This window comes from Camponotus vicinus, unplaced genomic scaffold (genome assembly GCF_025532165.1).
Source record: "Camponotus vicinus isolate PSW18456_S1 unplaced genomic scaffold, iyCamVici1.0 SCAF_1, whole genome shotgun sequence".
Lineage (NCBI taxonomy): Eukaryota > Metazoa > Arthropoda > Insecta > Hymenoptera > Formicidae > Camponotus > Camponotus vicinus.
The window spans coordinates 35,498,031-35,518,420 of record NW_028141945.1 but is presented as its reverse complement, the minus strand read 5'-3'; the positions used below and the strand labels follow the sequence as shown (position 1 = coordinate 35,518,420).

General features: G+C 40.6%; 1 protein-coding gene and 1 long non-coding RNA gene across 3 annotated transcripts in view; one reads left to right on the top strand and one right to left on the bottom strand.

The window, feature by feature from the left end:
- LOC145963976 (uncharacterized) overlaps positions 1-20,390 on the bottom strand; it is a 42,886-nt gene that overhangs the window by 16,463 nt on the left and 6,033 nt on the right. The window lies entirely within an intron of this gene.
- Positions 7,441-20,390, top strand: part of LOC145963942 (uncharacterized) — a 60,475-nt gene continuing 47,525 nt past the window's right edge. For both annotated transcript variants that reach the window (XM_083086307.1, XM_083086312.1), the window contains exon 1: positions 7,441-8,757. In XM_083086307.1, coding sequence (XP_082942433.1) covers positions 8,713-8,757 — 45 coding nt within the window. In that variant the 5' untranslated portion in view covers positions 7,441-8,712. The remainder of the gene's footprint in view (positions 8,758-20,390) is intronic.

The window sequence follows — 20,390 nt, the reverse complement described above, 5'->3', positions numbered from 1 at the left end:
AATTATAGTTTATATGAGTTTTTCCGATAAACCTATTTTCTTCTTTTACAAAAGTTGGATCGGTAATTTAAATATTTGAGACTTCATTTTAATAATTTTCTGATAATAAAGTAATATTCATTACGGAATCGGGAATTTATAACATGTGCAATGATTTAAAAAAATCTCATATCTTAAGTAAAATATAGAATACAATTTAAACACTTGTGCAGAAAAAATACATCATAATATCTTATTTGCAGATTCTATGATAATAAATAAATAATATAAATATAGCCGAGAGAATAAACGAAACATATAAACCATATAAGATATTTTCCGTGACATTTCCTTTCAGTTGGATGACATAATGTCCAAGAAACTTTGATCATACATATATAGATATCTCTTTGTCGCAAGTTAAGTGAATAGGAGCTTACAGAGTTCGATAGTCCTGTGACTCCAGTAGGACATTTCACGCATCGGGAGGGTCTATCTGATAGTATCGACTAATTGCCGTGTGATATTTGCCGCCTACAATAATACAGTCCATTAGAAACAATATGATCGTAAAAGCATGTTTTACACGGGAAAATCATTAAGCGAATGTAAGGCGAAATATAAATGTGATTACGGAAAAACTTGATAACATCGAAAAAGCAATTTTTTATTCTCTCCTATCATTCGTGTCGATCGCACAAGAGGAATATCTTGTTGCCGATATTTTTTCTTCACGCTTTTCTAACTCGAGTAGCTATGCAATCTACAGGATACGCATCCTCTCCAAGGATGCCCAAACTGCTTGATTACTTCAATACGCGTTATAATTGCATAATCATCACACTGGAACATCACACTGGAAATTATCTTCATGAGTTTATAGTCGTGTGAAATGTAATCTTTTGTCAAGAAAATGAAAAAGTATTCTGTCGCTTGGAAAAAGTCGGAAGAAAACTGGGCTATAACATACTGAAATTAATCGTAATAAATCGATTCAAATTTTTGTTTCGCGTGATGCGATAAAAAAACCAATTACCACGAATGACCCGCGTAATCGCGCGCAAATTATACTGAACTTGAAAACCGATCGGAATAGTTTCGCGGTGGTTTTAATTTTTTTTCCTCAGTCCGCCGCCGTAAAATCAGTTCCTACGGCAGTTCGCGCACTCACTTTTCAGACTTGGCGACCGTAATGGGATTATCTGATTATATCCTGCGCGCGTCTTAACGGTACATCTTGGCGCGTAATATATTTAGTCGGTGTTATACGTACCGGTATATCCCGTTACGAATATTATCGACAAAAGACGAGCGTGGGCTACGGAGATCGATGCAAAGTGAGGCAGGTAGCAGGTAACTACCGGATTACTGCGATACAATTTTGGCAATCGGAGCGCATTAAACGTCGTTTACCAGCGACATTACACTGCGATTCGTTGGGCCTCGTAAAAGCGAATTAATCAGTGTCAAATCTGAAGAACACGGAGCATGAGTAAGCCATGTGGAATTGGAAGAATCATTTATCCGCAGTTGCGCAAATATGTAATTACATAAACCGTGAAATTATTTTTCATTTTTTACAATGATTATATATATTTGTCATTTTCTTATAAGAATGTATTATTATTATAAAATGTGTAAATAATACAGGCATAGAACAAAAAGATAAAGTAAGTTTTATAATAGAGAGAGAAAAACCGAAATGGAAAAAGAGAGACATTAACTTGATTAAAACTCGTCATTGCTGGCAAATACGCGCGAAAGGAAATTCGAGGAAACTCTTTTCGGCGTATAACACACAGGATGACTTTTCCAATTTTGCGAAAAACATGGAACAGTCGTGGAGTCATCTGCGTTCGACGATGGTTGAGAATCACTAGCGCTCGGATAGAAGCAAGAGGCAACTTTCAGGTGCACGCTGAAGCGAGACGGAGCAATAGACTCGGGAACGAACAGCCGAGGCAAAGGTATAGCACGATGAGACGACTCGCAAGAGAGACAGAAGACGACGATGGAAGAAGAGAGAAGCGAGAACAGAAGGGGAGGAAAAGGGACGAGGAAAGGTTAAGGGAGAGGTAGAGGAATGATGGGAAGAGGGTAAAAGGAGGCGAAGGGAGAAACCCCCCGTTGCGCCCATACTGGACTTGGGTTTTTTGTAAGGGTGTGCGGGTACGCAGGACGGATGTGGAGGGAGACGGGGGGAACGGGGGCGGTAGGGTACGAACGGGCGAGGGCGACTGCCGACGGTGAGGAACGACGGCAACGGCGGAGGGGGGAGGGGGAAGAGGAAAGGAGAAAAACCGGCAAGCAAGCAGGGGCTGCTCTAGGGAATGAGAAACATAGACGGAGAAGGGAACGAACTGAAGGAGTGAGACAGAGAAAGAGAGAGAAAGACGGAGAGTTAGGGTAAAGGTAGCGAAGGCGGTGTGGGAGGTCGAGGAAAGAGCGGGGACAGCCGGGAGGGGGAGAGGTAGAAAGGGTCTTGCCACGAGGAAGAGAGAGGGTGAGCTCGACTAGAGAGATCCATAGGGGTGCCATGGCAAAGGGTAGGGGAACTACCGCCCGAGGCTTCAGAAACCAAGGGTGTCTAATGCCGAAGTGGACTTTGTTCGCTCGCTGAGATGACGCACCCTGTGCATGTGTATGTGCACATGCATGTATGCAGGTAAAGAGACTCTTTCATACATGTATACGTACATACACATCGACTTGGCTGATTGTTGCATAATTTACGCTAAAGAATAGTACGGCATTGATCTTAAACAAGGAACACACATTTGAACATCTTGCTATAAATAAAAATAGTAAAAATAATAAATCATTGCGGTAGAATTAATGATTTTTTAATTGTTAATCACACCGATAATATGCCTTCTACATTCTTCTCGTTACATCTAAAACAGAAAAAGATGAATATAACTTACTACGTTAAGAAAAGTTTTCGTAATAAATTAAGTTAACAGCCGCCGCCTCTCTCGTTTCATGCGGAAGCCACGCGATATCCTTCAATAGACTGATAAAGACGTTTACAAGAGTGATAATAAGGGTAATAATGATAACGAAGCGATTATATGTATCTCCCTAAGGTAAGACACGGATCATCTAACGTCAGATTGAATCGGAAAAATCGCACTTTCGCCGGAAAGTTTTAAACTTTTTTACGCTCCTTGTGTCCCGAAGTTTTCTTACTTCCGTCGAAGCAAACTGTTGCTTAGATCGTTATCGCGTACCGCGGTGTGATAAGAGGGGAGGTTTGTCCCATCGACGTGAAGGAATTAGAAATAATCTCTTTAGGATCTATCGACAGGAAGGAGGAAAAAAACTCGTGCATTCTCTTCCTATGCTTTCGACTTTTTCAATCGACAAGCCGATGACTTTTATTGTCGACGACACAACGCGAAAGCGTACGTGTGTCTGCGCACGCATTCATCCGTTCATTTATTTTACCGTGTGCATTTTGTACGATATTGTTGAAAACATTATTAATCCCAACAAGTTCGCGCTTTAGTTCGCGACTGGAGTTTCCTTTGCTTTTCAAAGTAGAGAAAGGGAGAGAGAGAAAGGAAAAAAAAAGGAAAAAACAGCTTGCAGAAGACATCGTAAATAAAGTACGCGGACCGGCCAATAAAAAGATCGCCTTTTTGAAGGAAGTCGAGCGGACAGGTGAAGCCCCGAGGACGTCTCTGCGCACGGTATAACCATCGTAAAGTCGAGAGAAAAAGCATTTTACGACGCTGGCCCGATAACCTGCTCATTTCTCTTAAGACTATCCTTCGCAGGACCATTTACGAGGTCATTTCTATGTTGCCGCTTGTCGGTTTGTCTACATATTGTCGCATAGATAATTCCAGCGATGCGGCATCGTCGGAGTTATAAGATACCTCGGCAATATTCCTATTTTTTAAAAGCTATTTTTTATAAAATAATTTGTATTCTTACAAAATAGATGATGTATATTAATTTAAAAAATTTATGTTATTATTACATTATTTTTATATATGCATCATATACTCTCTAAAAGTGAATCAGTGTATTATCACTGAAAAACAGTAAATAATCACTGATTACAGCAGTTATAAGTACAGCACTGTAAATCAGTGATATTTTATTGAAAGAATTAGTTAATAATTTTAACTGTTTCAATCAGTAATAATATTTCTTTCGTTATTGTCAGTAATATTAAACTACAATTCATCTCTCTATCTATTTCATATAAAATTAAAAATTTTATTTATATTTACTAAATATTTATTATATTAAAAATTTTATTTTATTTATAATATTACATGCATATTGAACTTGCTATTTTAAATAGATAACGAACAAATAATTTTCATTAAGTCGCCAGACATTTATTTGTCCGACTCATAAGATCGATTTAATATCTGAAATTAAATCGAAGTAATATTTTTAATTTTATCTGTCGCTCTTTGCAAACTTTATATAATTCTTATGACTAAAACTAAATACGAGAGAGATAGCGATCGTAGCGGTAAACAAACGAACTAGCGATTACTGGTTTTACAGTGAAATTTACTGATTTTACAGTGAATTTTATTTTAACTGACCATAATCAGTGAGATATAAGATAAAATAACAAAAAAATAAGCGTTTCCACTGAAAATCAGTAAAATACTCACTGATTCTCAGTGAAATCTTATTTTACTGTTTAAATTAGTGATATTTTCACTGATTCACTTTTAGAGAGTACATATATATAATCGTTTTAATTAATTAATCTTTTGCTTCATAAGCAAAATTAATTAATTTTTTTGTTTCATATTAATTTTTGCTGATATTGCATAAATAGTTTCTTTTTCTGTTTTGAACGAACAATATTTTAGAAAAAACTTTCTGAAAAAGACTCGATTGTTTGAAGTACCAAAATTGGCAGGAGCCAGGATTTTACGTTTATCTATTAAAAAGCGCAGATTTTCTGTAGTTTTATTCGTACTTGACCTGATAAAATCAGTGCATATGATTGATTGATTGCGGGAGCACTCTAAATTTACAGTAAAAGGAAATCGCGATCTTGTTGAAGAATTACTAAAGTCTTTCAAGTATACACGAATCCTTTCATGCGTCACCGTAAGTCGGTTCATTCATTCACGAATGATGTTCCAAGATATATATGTATGTGATATGATTTAACTTAACGTGCAGTAAGAGAGCTATTGCACGCAAACATTTAATTTTTTCGAAAAAATTTTAGTTCTATTTTTTTCAAAATTAAAAATAAATTATTACAATTCCTCTGACTGCTCCTTCAGAATTTTAGAGAATTCCTAATTTATTTATAAAGACTTTTATCATTTAAAACAGTGAAAATATCAAAACTTTCTTCGCGCGCGATGTCTTCTATTATAAAAATTCTATTATAAAAATTCTATTGGAAAAATTGCAATTACTTCTGAGAAACTTCAGAAATAATTCTATAGTTCTAGATAAGTTTTTAAAAGAATTTTATTTAAAATACCTTCAAAAATTAATCTCAGCAGAGAGAAATCGTTCTATCATTTTTTTAAAAATATACATTGATTTCTAATTTAAAAATTTTAGAACTTTTCAAAAACACATCCAGAACTTTTTCTGATTTTTTAAAAATTTTATAACGATTAATTTCACACAGACAGATAGTTTTATGTTCGTCGTTTTTGCGAATTAGATTTTTAATGATTCATCATGTGAATTGGATCGGACTACAAGCTTGAAGCTATAATTACGTAAAAGTGACAACGAACGTATATCTGACAATCGCTCTGTCCCGATATTATAATTATTGGACTTTACACGTTCGCTAGCTGTAAACAAGGCATTAAATGATGATCGGTTAATAATGTGAAAGTCTTAAATAGGGAAATATCCCTAAAAATAAAAGTAAAGGTGAAAAGAGTAATATGTACATCTGAAAATCAATGCATGATCATTATTGCACTTTGAATATTCAACGAAAGTATTCGATAAAGTCGAAATTAAACTTTTATAATCTACTTGATGCAAATCGTTGTACAAATGAAGTAGCTGAATAAAAACAAACAGCAACCCGTGTGATTTTAACCACTTATTTAAATCACATAGGAATTATTTGAATCACACAGGAAAAGATAAATAAATGATACAGGAAACTGTTATCTAAATCATGGATCATCAACATTGGTATTAAACCAGGACCGGTGACACGACGACGACAATGACGAGCTAATAATACGGAAGGTTTAAACGGAGAGAGCTCCCCTAAAAATGCATCGGGCAAGCAAACCCGTCCGGCTCTTTCGCCCAAGTCGCACGTAGGCAGGCAAGTAAGCAAGCGGACAGGCGAGAGAGACCACTCTTGTCGGAGGTGCCGCGTAACTTACGTCTCTCAAGTACCGCGGCAAAGCCGCGGCGGCGTTACGTATCGCCGGTAGTAGCACACTAGCGTGACAGTATGGTGCAAAGGACAGAGTCCGATGCCCAGGAGAAGACGATGAAAGACAGAGGAACGGAGAGAGATGGTTGAAACGAGAATGATGGAGACAGACAGAGAGAGAGAGAGAGGGGGGGGAGAGAAAAAGAAAGAGAAACAGAGGAGTGGTATAGATAAAGCGCAACACGCTCGAATAGACCAAGATCGGCTGAAAAGAGAAAGAGAAAGAGAAAGAGATAGAGCCCGTAGATACTGTACGTCCACGTAGCAATGCGCACATGTACATCGGAGGAGCAAAGCGGTGGGCACATACCCTTCTAAGCACAAGCCTAACACACCCGTGGAAGCCCCTTCGGCCGATGAGCGCTGGCGCCCCTTAGCCCCTCGCTCTCTACGCTATACCACCCCTCTCCCTCTCCCTCCGCCCTACCTTCATCGTCCGGAAAGGTCCCTGCCGCCCGTTCCCTCACCCTTCCCCCTCCCCGTGCCACCGGATGCCCGACAGCGGCCCCTTACGCCCCTTTGAATCTCTTGCCTCTTCCCTCGCCCCGCTTTTCCCCCTCGAGTTACTCGTCCAACGGCCCCCTCGATGTTCTGACGGTGACAGACCCTACCTTACCGCCGCCGCCACCGCCGCACTGAACCGAGTGGGGAGGGTCGAGGGGGAACCGACGAGGGCGAGCGAAGCAGGAACGTGAAGGAGCGAGAGGGAAACGGAGATGGAGAGAGAAACGACCACGTTGAGGAAGGGGGGAGGAGGGAGCGAGGGGGGTTGACGCGCTCGAAGAGGGCCGCTGGGGAGTGAGAGAGCGGTGCGGGTCGTCCAAGTATCGTGGCGAGGGGTTTCCGCGGGAGAGAGGGAGGAACCGACGGAAGGGGGATGAGTTGACGGCGAGTGAGAGAGTGGGGTATGGGTGAAGCGCGGTAGTGGTGTGAGGCTCTCTACCGTGGGTCTGGGGTGAGGACACCGGAGAAGAGAAGGGAAGGGAGGGGGAGCCATGTTGAGGCGTGGAGGCGGCAGCGCAGCGGCGCGAGGAGAAGAGGAGGTCGTCGCCGCGTCGCCAGCCGCCAGTTCGCCGTGAGCGTTCGTAATGCGAGGACAGTCTGTGATCGCATCAGCGAGCGCGGAGCACTCTCACCTCTCGCTTTAAACGACACAGAGAGCGAGCGAATACGGAGGCGACAATCGTGCGGTCGATTTCTCTGATCGACGATTCCTCGGGAAGCGAGCAAGATCGGGCAACCAGGACGCGAAGGCTTCTCGGCTCTTTTTTTCGATCGTGCCGTCAGACGGGCGCCGTTCTAACTTCTAAACACGAGGATTCGGAGGATCGCCAGCTTGGAACTTGGATTCCGTTCTCCTCTTCGAATTTGTGAAAGAATTCGATACGAAACAACTATTCGTTCGATCGGAGTCGAACGATTCGACGAGGTGCGTTTAATCCGAGTGATTCAGAGTTCGCGACGAATCAGCTGATCGAGATACCGTTTCATCGGTTTAATGGACTTTGCGGAGCACTGCCTTGCGCGCACCTCTTCAATCGTGACGAGTGAGAAACAGAAACAATAATACGGACAGCTGAGTAAGACGTGCGTGAGAGGGTGTAAGTGAAAGAAAGGCAACGTAAAAACGGTGAAAGAAAAACAGACTTTTCTCAGTTCCAAGTGTTCGGACATTCTTCCGATTGTTCCGGCTGCGCGTGGGCTTGTTTTAATTTCGCGCGGCGCCGACACCTGCTACAACTGCAACAACCAACTACGCGGGGGGGGGTTTTATCGCGGAACTTTCGTGGCGCCGCCGTGTGCCGTGTAGTGTGCGCGGGGTGAGAGCTTGAAGTTTGCGAGCGCAAGGTGGGACAAAGTGCAACCGTGCGCGCGCGCGTGCGGAATAAAGAAAGAGAGGGACAGAAACGAAACACGATACTCCGAGAAAGTTTACTCGCGACGTGCCGGTCGCACTAGAGAACACCTCATTCTCTATATGCGAGAGTAGGATTGTACCACGCGCCAGAGGAAGCCGTCAGGCGGAAGCGAAGAAAGGAGACAGAAGAGGAAACGGTAGGGACGAGAAAGAGAGTGCGTCACCGCGTGCATTCGTCTATCGTTGTCGCTCTCGCGCTCTCCCCTCCCTCTCCTCTCTCCTCGCCTTTGTGTTCCTCGTGATTGTCGCCGTGCCTTCGCCTATGGCTTGTCAGTAGCAGAGAAAAACAGACGGAAGAGCGAAGGATAGAGAGACAGGAGGACAGAGGCGGACAGGCCGATAGAGACCGTCGAGGCAGATATTTCTCACCAAGGGGGAACAGAGGGGGCATCCCGGCAAACTGAATATGTCCGCCAAGCGAAAGTCCACTGCCATCATGCAGCACCATAAGGTGAGTCCATAATACATACATACATACATACATACACATACTCACACACGCACACAGAATAACATCCAGACGTACGTTCATATCGCCACGTGATATATCGGTACTTTTTCACCGTGAACGAGAGAGAGTGAGGCAGCTCGCTGAGCCGAGTTTAGACACACGGATAATGTTCTTCCGGTTAGCTTATCGGTACAAAGGAGAAAACGTTGGACCACCGTCGAAATAATGAATTGTCGGGTTCAAGGTTAAAATTCCTTACAGAAACATTAAGCGAGGGGGATATGCTCAGGTAGCGAGAAATTTCTCTAATTTTAACATTAACCTTGACGATGCTAATTTATTTGGCTCGACGTTCTCTCCCTTTCTTCTCCCCTACTGCCTTTACTTCCCCCGATGATGCGTGACGAATGATGAATTTTTCCAACGAAAGCTCGAAAAGCTCGGAAACAACCGCGCGTTCCGTTAACGGAACTCGTTACTACGCGCGTGGAACCTAATTTTTTGCGGAGCGCGGGAAGATAAACTGTGGAAAAGTTTTAATTGAAAGAGTTGTGTAAATCCCGTGCGGCGGCGACGACATGATGAGGTGCGGTGAAGTGCGCAAGCCGAGTTCAAAAAATTGTTCTCGTACCGTTTGTATTCCGCGCAGAGCTCGGTGTTACACGCGCCAAATTACTCGAAATGCGTCGTGCAACGCGCTGTGCTCGTTGCTTCTCTTCGACTTTTATACCAGTTCGCTCGTCTAATTATAATTATATATTTGCGCGTGATACGAAAGGGAACTCTCGCACAATCAAGAGAAAAAATGATTTTTCATGACGTAAAGCGACTCGTAATAATAAAGTCCGTTATTTTTCTATAGAACTATTATTTCGCTATTTCTGCCTGCGTTCTATAATCGATAATTTTTTAGCAATAAAAATATCAAATCCCAGAACTTCTTTTCCTCCCAAAATCGTCAAATAATCTATTATTAAAGTTTAATTAAAACATCTTATATAATAGCAATTTAATAGAAGTAAATAAAGGATATCAAAATATATCAAAATCATTAGAACATAATGAATTTTTCTTCCAATCTACAAGTTTAGTTTTCGCTATTTAATTTTTATCGGTATTATCCACTTTTATATGTATAATTACGCGCATATCGATAATACTGTTATACATTAAAATGCACGCTTGATATGCACGTGGAGAGGTCAGCAATCGTCTCTTTAAGTTCGTGTTCGTGTATCATAATTTCCACTTCTTTGGAATATCATCGGGAATATCGACGGACGATCATCGCGTGAACCTCGATGACACACGTCCGGCGCGAATCGCGCAATTCAATGACGAACTCAGTCGGATCGCACTTATCTCGTGACTTTTTTCTCCTCGATTGTAGCAACCGAGCTAGATTAGAGCCACGTATCTAAATGATAGATAATCCCCGGATGGTATTTTCGCGGCGAGAAATATGCTCCCGATTCGCGCACGTGCTCGCCATCCGCTTTATTGCCTTTGATTAATTACGGGATACATTATTTTCATCTTGCCCGAACATTATGTAAATGTAATTTATTCTGATAAAGTCTTTCGTAGTCTAAAATAATTCGATAATGCATATTGCAAGGTGAAAAATAAATTATTTGTAATCTTGAGTTATTAAATACAATATAAAATGACATATAATATAATAGACTGAATAATAAGATTGAGGAGTCAAAATAAAGAAGATTTTTTAAATTTAATATGCAGTTCTCTCAAATATTTTTGTAACGAAATAATATAATATATAAAATTAATATACATATATAAAAAAGTAAATTTCTAAAGATATCTGCCGAGGGCGGAGCTCTAAAATGAGCAATAATATAAAATATTAAACCTAATATCTGAAACATGCGTATTCCTGGTCCTCCGTTAATCTTTGATCATATCGCGAGTGTGATTAAAAAACAGCGCATTTATCGGCCGATAAAGTGAAAATCGGCGCAAAAAGGGACCAAAGCGTCCGTAACTGAAACGAATTACACCAGCAGTACGTCTCTTAACAATTTTTCGAATATCCGTCTATGCGATTTTCAGAGTGATAATATAACAGCCGTCGAAACGCGGTTCCACGACGAGCGAGGTCCGATAAAAATGTGAGCGCATATCGAACACGCCTCGTTAATTTATCGATCGACGTGCTCGGCGCAGTGTAAATTGCTCCCGATGACACCGTCCGAATTATATTCCTTTTTCATGCCGTTACTCATACCTCTGTTTCGATTCCCGTCGCATATTTATGTTAAATATGCGCTTATCCATTTTTTTGCGCTTCATATTTATGCCAAGGTCTGTTGTCTGATAAATGCGAGATATGTAAAAGGAATCATTTCTCTATACGAATTTTTCAATCAATTAATTATCTAAAAAAACAAAATATTGAAATAATTTCTGGCTTGTATATATAATTTTATTTCATCAAAAATCTCAGTTTTTTTTTATTATTAGATTATTAAATATTATCTTTATATATTAATAATATTTATGAAAACATCACGTAGAGACTTAAATTTGCGCCGAGGATATGGAACCTTACACGTTACCATCATGTATCTCGAAACATGTTGGGGCGAGCACAATATCAGGTATATAACGAATTGTGTCCTTCGAAGTTTCGAAAAACAAAAGTTACCTTTCTCGCTCCTGGAACATGGTCCGTTTGTCGTTATACTTGAAGGCTAACGAGAAGGGGATGATGAAAGAGCAAGCGCAGAAAAATAACATATATCAACAGCATTATGCCAGGGAGCGAAAGCAAAGTGTAAATACTAACGGATGTGTATTACCTCCGACGAGCTAGATCGATCGGATCAGAATCGAACCGCGAAAGTCGAGTCGAAGTTGAGGCAGGTTCGGGATGCCTGCACGCGTCCTTCTCCTTCTCCTTCTCTTTCTCTCGTTCTCTCTCTCTCTCTCTCTCTCTCTCTCTCTCTCTTTCCTTATTTCACTCGTTTGTCCTCGTCGTCTCTCTTCGTCCTTCCCCTTCTTCTTCCATTGCGGCTGTCCCGCTCTACCGAGGTTCTCCCTCTCACAAATCCGTCCTTTCTTTCTCTCTTGCGCTTTTCTTTCTCTCCATCATGTGCCTGCCTACGCGGCTCTCGCTCTTTCGCGGTCCAACAGGTTATATTTTTCCACAGCGGCATCTCTTCCTCCCCTTTCTCTACCCTTCGTCGTTCTTTTTTTTCTCTCTACCTTTCGGTCTTTATTCCCCTCGGGCCGTCGTACGCGTCTGTCCTTTTCTACCCTGGCACATGTTTCCGTTTCGTCGTCGTCGTTGACGATGACAACGACGGTCTCCTGTCGCTGCGCTTGCATGATGGTAAAATCTTTTTTCCTCGAAGTCGACCTATCGGTGAATTTAACCCTTCAGCCGTATCCGGGAATTTTTCCGACCAAACCATGACCTTAAAAACTTCCGCCAATCTTATAATATTCGTTAAATTACTTCCACTACTGAAAAGAATAATACGCAAAATATTAATTTTTATTTTTTTTCGTAAATCGCGAACTTTATCTACCATACTTCTCAAGTAACGACGCATGGTGTTGATTAATAGCCGCGCTTTTTGCGAATAATTTTCGGAAGATTCGATAGTAACTTGCTCCGCAGCTGGTAGACCAGCTCCCGCGAGCGAGGATAATTAACGCCGTAATTAAAACTCGCGTTACTTGTATTTATTTTTCATTCTATTAAATTGCGACAAATGATTTAAGCGACATAGGGACCGCCTACACACACGCGAGCAAACACGACTTACCGAGCAAAAGTAAATATTGTATCGCAAAAGTGCCAGAGGGAAAGGGGGGAGGGGGAGGATATTAATTCGTTAAAAGCATTCCAGCGACAAGTATATTTTCGCATTTTTTTTTCTTTTTTTAATCAGTATAAGTGCATCCTTCGTCCCTCGCGCGCTAATCTAGCTCGACCATATCCACGTTCGCGGCCGTTAGTGCATGAAACACCGCACGAGCCGCACCGCAATAATCATGTTATAATTCGCGTCGAATAACGGCTATTCAATTAAACGCTTCTTGGACCGGCGATGTATATTATCGGATGAAATCGAAGATCTCTCTCTCTCTCTCGCTCCTCTGGTCTCTCCGCTCCGATCAATCGTCATTATTCACATATCGTTATATTCACGCTGCGCTTGTCATGTATGACGTTCAAACGTTAATCAATTCGCTTTTTTTGGCGGAATAGCTGAAAAATTGGCCGTCGAAATAACTAATAATATATTTACGCCATCTCTATGGATAAAGGTGATAAATATTTTTTGCTCGACAGCTTGCATAAATAAAAAGAGGATATTATGGTGTTTACGAATTTTTGTTTCCAAGATTAGAAATTCATGAATTTATGAAACGAGTATCAATTAATTTTTAGTTGATTTATTTGTTATTTCTTTGCGAAAATAGATAAACATATAATTTACGATATTATATAATAGCTGGAACAGACAATCACATTCACTTGAAATTCACTTTTTCACGACGGAAGGCACGTGGAATCATGGGAGCGAACGCTAATGGAGCGTGCGATTCTCTCATTAAGAGCCTAAATTATGGAGCGGGGCCAGTAAAGGCCTGAGGGCCCGACGACGTATGTAAGGCGCTTTCGTGCGTAACGGTAATCTCGTCGATCGAAAGAGGACAGTCCTTGGACAATCGATATTTATGTTCGATCCAGATACATTTTCAATACACACATTATCACTGGTTCTTATTTTAATTTTTTTCTCATTTGAATTTTTTCTTTAAATTTCTTTGTCATTATTAAATTAAAACATTGTTTTTAACAGAATTTCGATATTTAATCAAGAATTACATAAATATTGGAGTATTTATACGATGTTTATATATGTTTAATGATCTAAGATAGACTTTATGACGTTCTAACATTTTTAATAAGTTAGAATATCAAGTTTGATAATGTTTTGGTGAAATTAATGTCGCCATTGTTTAATGCCATTGGCGAATAATGGCACTGCGGAATACAAATTGTGTTTTCATATAACGCACAATTATATCGTAATTACACAACGTTATAATAAATCGTCGTCAAAATCGAAGGTAATTACCAATTACGAAGGTCGTTCAGCATTTTGCGTTCTGCGGCTCGACATATATATCCGACATCCCTACTCTTTTCGCAATTAATTGAAGCGTGTATCGATACGATCAGGTAAAAGGCAGTAGCGATATGTTTACCAGAAGTCTATTTATTTCACAGATTTTTTTGCGCCAATACTTTCAAATTGTAACGATTGCATTGCTTAAACTTGATCACAATTGAATTTTTCTTTACCTATAATCAGAATTATAATTTAAAAAAAGAAACGCGTATTTTTTTTGTCGAAATAATCGATCACGTTATTGACAATAACTCACATTTGTGAATAAAGTCGTAATTAAAAAATTCTCTTTTAGAGATATTATTATTGTTATTGTGATTGTATATATTTAAAAGAAGGCGATGCTTTTTTCCATTTTTGCTCCGAGGTAATTGCTACGCCTTTGTGAACTAGAAAGAACTAAAAATCTAGAAATCTGAGTTACTTTCTTCCGCTTAATCACAGCAGCATCGTTATAGCGCGTTCGCGACGCGGAAGGCAGAATGGCGCCGCGCTTTTTGCATCGAGAACATGTCCTCGTTACGACTGTCTCAGCACGATCGTCTAGTCTCATTGCGGACACCTCGATCGGAATTGGAAAGAAGCGGGTGGCGAGGAACAGGCTTTGTAGAGTTGGCGGATGGAGGGAGGAGAGGGAGCAGGGGGAGAAAGGTTCGTTGAAGGGTGCGAGGTGAAATCCTCGTATTCCCACCGAACTGAAGGGCCAGTATGGATTTCTCATAAGATCAGGTATGCTGGTGCCTGGAACCACGACAATAAGGGTGCGCTCGTTCGGTATACTAAGCCGGTAGCAAAGCAGCGAGAGAAAGAGACGGAGAGATAAAAAGGAAAGAGAACGAATATGTGTTATGAAGAAGAGAGGAAGAGAATATAGAGTGAGACGGCAAAAATGCAAGGAAGGAAAAAGAAAGAAGGTAGAAGCACTTGGCTTCCCTTCCTACCCCACGATAGGTCTGCCTTACCCCGTTTTAAAGCCGTCTGCCTGCCGCCGGTGTATAGCGCATTCCAAATATATCTGACCTAGGGTCTCTCGAATCCGTCGAGGCACGTTTCGTGCACGTTTTTCGAAATCTCTATTATGCGTATGAGACTTTGCATTTGTGTGTGTGTATAGGGACGGGTCTACACGAAACCTGAGATACAAAATCTGAGATACAAAAATGTAAACGACATCCGGAAGATTGAGGCTCTTTTTGTTATCTTTAATAAGTTTCCGACCTTCTGATCTTTACAAGCGCTATCATATCTAAATACGATTTTTGTGCATGAGTTTTTTCTTCGATAATATTTTATTTTCTTTTAAAATTATATCGCATATAGAATAAGAGAAGGTACGTTTCTTTTCACGGTTCTTCACTTCGACGATACTTTATTTTCTTAAATTATATCGCATGGAATATAAGAGAAGGTACGCGTTTCTTTCCACGGCTCTTTGCTCGTTATGTTCTTGCTAAACTATGAAAAGGCGCTATACCGTGCTTCCGTACCTGAACATCGAACGGACTATCGCCTTCGTCTTCGCCTTTTGCAGGCGGGAGACATTACCCCGAAAATGGTGTGCAGTATGTTCCAAAAGTGCATTCCGCGGTAATGCACTCGGCCACGCCCCCACGTCCTTCCTTTACCATGGCCACGAAGATTTCTCTCTGCTCACGTTCAGAGATCGCCTACCCTAGCACCCGCCGTGCTTTCTTTGTACGGTTATTTTTATCTTTTCCTTCGTGAAGCCAAGAGAGAACGGTCCGATATTACCGACCCCGAAACAGTGTGGTGTATAGCAAGAAAGAAGGAGAAACAAAGAGAGAGAGAAAGAAGGAACGGTACAACGAAAAATATTTATGGCAACGGTCGATAAAATTACAGCAAATTTACACACTTGATGGTTGGCTTTTGCCAAACTTTCGTTTTCTTTTAATTGGCGAGCTTTATTGCACTCTGCGAATAATTCTGAAAGGACTCCAAGAGAAGCTCGTTATATTGAAGATTATGAACTTAAGATGTGAGACTTCGGCTTTGTATTTTAATTACCGATGATCTCCAGTTAAAGTAGGACGCGTATATTCAACTGTTATTTTTTAATGTTAATGTCTCACAGAATAAAAATTCATTAATCTTTTCTTAAGGCCAATACTGTAGTCTTTGTCTGTTAATATCGGCCTCATTTAATTCATCTACTATTTTCACACATCTCTCTCTCTCCCTCTATATATATATATATATATATATATATATATATATATATATATATATATTTTATCTCTTTTTATAAATTATTTCTGTGATGTTCAACGTCAATACATTTTCATTTTATTAAAAGTAAATATTTAATTATCAAAATTTTGCTCAGGTAGATAAGATTAGATCCAAAATAATAACCTGTCACAAATTTCGACAAGGAAATAACTCCAAGTCGATCGAGAAATCTCAAAAATGCTACTCGTGCATATGTATGTCAGAATAGGTACCACGTTAAATCGCGGAAAGAGCCGCGCAATCAACGCGGCAAAGTCTTCGGATTGTTCTCTCGCTCACTCGCTACGCTCTCGCTTCCCAGCCGAGCGACCGACCGATCAACTAACCAACCAACCGGGAATCACGTACTGCGACACGAATCGGAGGAAATGGAATTTCCTACCAAGTCGTCGGCAGGCCGAGCAGCCTGATGATGGGCTTATCGACGTCGCCGGCCTGGCCGTTCGTCAACTGCTTTACACGGGCACGAGCGCTCACGCACGCACGCACGTATGCACGCGTTGTGTGTTAGGCGGTAGGCGTGTGTGATAGCGCGAGGTGATGTTTGTTGCTAGCCGCTGGGTGATTCAGGGAGCCATCCGTGTCAAGGTACACCGCATCGTCCGCGACGTCCATATGCAACATTCTGTATTCTTTTTACAACCATCACGTGCACACGGACCATACTGTACGAGCACGAGTATATACATAGAATGCGCGTACGCACGCACGCTGGGTCGTTGGAGGGACGAGAAACGAAGAGCGAGAGAGAAAGAAAAGGAAAGAGAGATAGAAAGAAGCAAGAAAAGAGCGAATGATAGTCGGGGAGAGGGGACGATAAAAAAAAAAAAAGGAAAAGAAACCGCGGATGCGCTCGTGTGCTTTTTATCGTTGCGGTGCTCTCTTGGCGAAACGAATGTCGGTGCATGCGTACGGGCACGCATGTACGTATCGTGTGCGTGCAAATGTGTGCGGACGACCGGCGAACACTACCTCCGTTATACGTGCGATTACGTACTTTCGCGATTTCGCTTAACCCGCAAACGACTTCTGTGCGGGTCGGTGCAGGGCGATTTGAATCCGGTATAGCAGTCGCGCGTGCTTAATAACGTGCCGCTCTACGATCTCTATCCGGTCCGCTTTTGGATGCATATCGATCTAACGATAGCGATTTGCTGCGAAACGTTCAAGTCTGGCCTTTTCGCAGTGATTTTGTGAATTATTCACCTCGCAATACTTGACACATTTGAAATAAACCTGTTGTAGTAAAGGAAATTTGAAAAATGTAGAAAATTGGGAAGTAAATGTTATCTCTTTTCTTAAGGGAACTTCAATTTTTTATTGCAGTATGAAATTTTGCAGTATGAATTAATTTTTTTATGCTTTTTATTTCATATTTATGTAAATATTTTATGTATATATCTAATGTATAATATATAATTTGTATTATTGTTAATTTATTGATTCCATATGTTTTAAGAGACGCATAAAAAGTCTTTTGGACATAGTTAAATAAAATTTGTATAAATTATCTATAAATGAATTAAAAATAAATATAAAAGAATTGAGGAGTTTGTCAAGTTTGAAAAAAGTAGAAAAATCATTTCCATAAATTTAAATTGAGTACTGTTGAAAAATAGTTTAAAGTTTCTTTAAAAATTATTAAAAGGAAAAAATTTGTATGTATTATGAAAGATACTAAAAATATAAAAATGCAAGTCGTTCCCTTTATACTTTCTAGATTTAACTTGCGTATCTCAAAAACGAAGGTTTTTTAAACATATGACTATATTTAACCGTTAGTGTATTTCATATAACAATGCTTAACGAGCTTTTCTTTGGAGCTTCTCTTGGATTTAACTCTTATTGTTATTTTCAAAATTCTACACACAAAGGACTTATTTTATGGAAAGAAAAGGAATAGGTGAATGTCCTTCCCATTTTTCTTTTCAATTCTTTCCAAATACCAAGAAATATACATCTAAAAGACCGTATGATTCTCGGACCAAAACTGGCCCTTGACTATTTGACCAACCTTAGTTCGCAACTTGCTGTAAGCCGATAGAGACGTTAGAGTCAAGTTACTAAGATAGATCTATTAAGAAATAGTTTTAGTTTCAATCATTGAGTGAAATTATTTACACTTCGAGATAAAGACATGCGACACTATTTGAATTATTGACAATGATTTTCGGTTACGTTTGCGAGAGTGATACAATGTGAGTTCTCTTTATGTGCCATGTGGGATTAAAAAAGGAGGCGAGCATTTGATTCATTTTGAAGAGGATAATTGAGGGACATTATGTTACCGATATTTAATTACCACGTAAGTAATAAATGATATAATTGAATTTTTCAAGCATTTTATACGAATATAAAATGCCGTAAAATTTCCGAAATAATAGAATATTTCATTAAATAAAATAAAGTAAAATAAAGTAAATTGTCTTAATTTGTTCGGTATATAAAGTCTTGTAGGAAACTTGTTGGTTCTTTAATTCGAATGATCTTAAATAATCATCGACGACTGAGTGATACGACTTTCTTATCTGTGAGCGAAAAGATAAGCTTAAATAAAATACGAACTTGTCCTCATACGAATGTGAATGTTTAAACATTCCGTCCTGCATCGCGTGAAAAACGAGGCATCCAATCTTAACTCGAGAATATCTCGGGAGCACAGACGTGATCCTATAAATTTCATGCTTTCCCAGTCTTCTCACCATCGCTCCTTCCCGCTGCGATGCCAATCAAGCGCGCTCGTAGATCGCGCGCGACGTGAAAGTTTTACTCGTGATTACCCTCCCCGAAGTCAATTAACAGCGAGTGAATTCGTTTATCGTCGGGTAATCCGCGGTCCCGGACCTGGGCCAAGCGAAGGGCTCTTGAGTGTGCGAGCGTGAACGCGCGCGCGCGAGAACGCTGGAAGTTAATTCCGACTAATCGACGTAGGTTCGTACTTCGTCACTAAGGGTGGAGAAGCTGATCCAAAGATAGGCACGAAGTCAGGGATCTCTGGCATCTCTTTACCCTCCTCCTTCGTCGTTCCCTCTGCTGGTTTTCTCCGCTTGCTCTTCTCCGACTTCGGCCTGACTCTCCTCGGCGTAATTAAATCTGTCCCTGAAAATATCCAGAACCCCAGTCGACCGGATTCGCCGATTATCCCGAAAATTGACGATCGTCTGAATCGCGAGACCGGATGCGATGCTCCGCTGGTAATTATACCTAACCCCGTGGATCTCATTATTCATGTACGTAGATACGCGGATAAGTCTCGTAGTTGCTCCCGCCTCTTCGGGACGTAGCGAGCTAGTCTGAAGTAACTGAGACGATCTAGCAAATTAGCCGCGAGACCGTCTGAAAGGGCTTCAAGCCGAATTTCAAACCTACCCTACCTCAAGCTACGTAATTGACAAGAAATATGATATTGACATATCTACTGTCTCAAAATTTTTATATGTAAATATTGGCGTATATAGTCAGTAATAAAATAAAAGTATCTCATACGGTGGCTTTTCCGATAATCGATAACCCAAGTCGAAGCGATCGAGTTGCGCGATCGTGGCCACATGATTAATTTATGAGGTGAAGGCGAGAAACGGGGAAGATACGGCGTGGAGATATATCGAGTTTTTGAGCGACTTTAAAACGCGAGAGACAAAGTTTCTTTTTCTCGTCGCGAGACGCTCCGATAAGAAAAATCGATGCGCGGCGAGTTAAACGTCGCGATGCATAATGACTGCACTTTACGCGACATTTCGTATGACAGTCGTGAACGCAAAAGAGAGGCGAGAACGGCAGTCGTCCAATTCGCAACTTGCCACCCGGTACTAATGTCCAGACGTACATATATGTATAATATATATGTGTATACATATATATATGTATATGTATTCGTGCGTGCATATATGCGCATATACCTGTCCGATTCCGAACAAGGGAGCATACATAGGGGGTTGGCGGTGGCAGGCTACATTGGGGGTTGCGGTGTCAATAATACATCGCGCTCTTCGTATATAGGTGACTCGCCAGCGTTGCACCGATAGACGCTTGAGCTCGAACAAGGAAGCTAATTAAATAAACATTAAGTATTTCTACCGAGGATATGATGCCTGTAAGGCTATTTTTGATATAAGATATGCATAGGGCTTGCTAAATTTTCGTGAAAATTCTTTTTTATATATTCTTCCTGATATTATTGAAATCATGTGTACGGTCAATTAGCAAAAC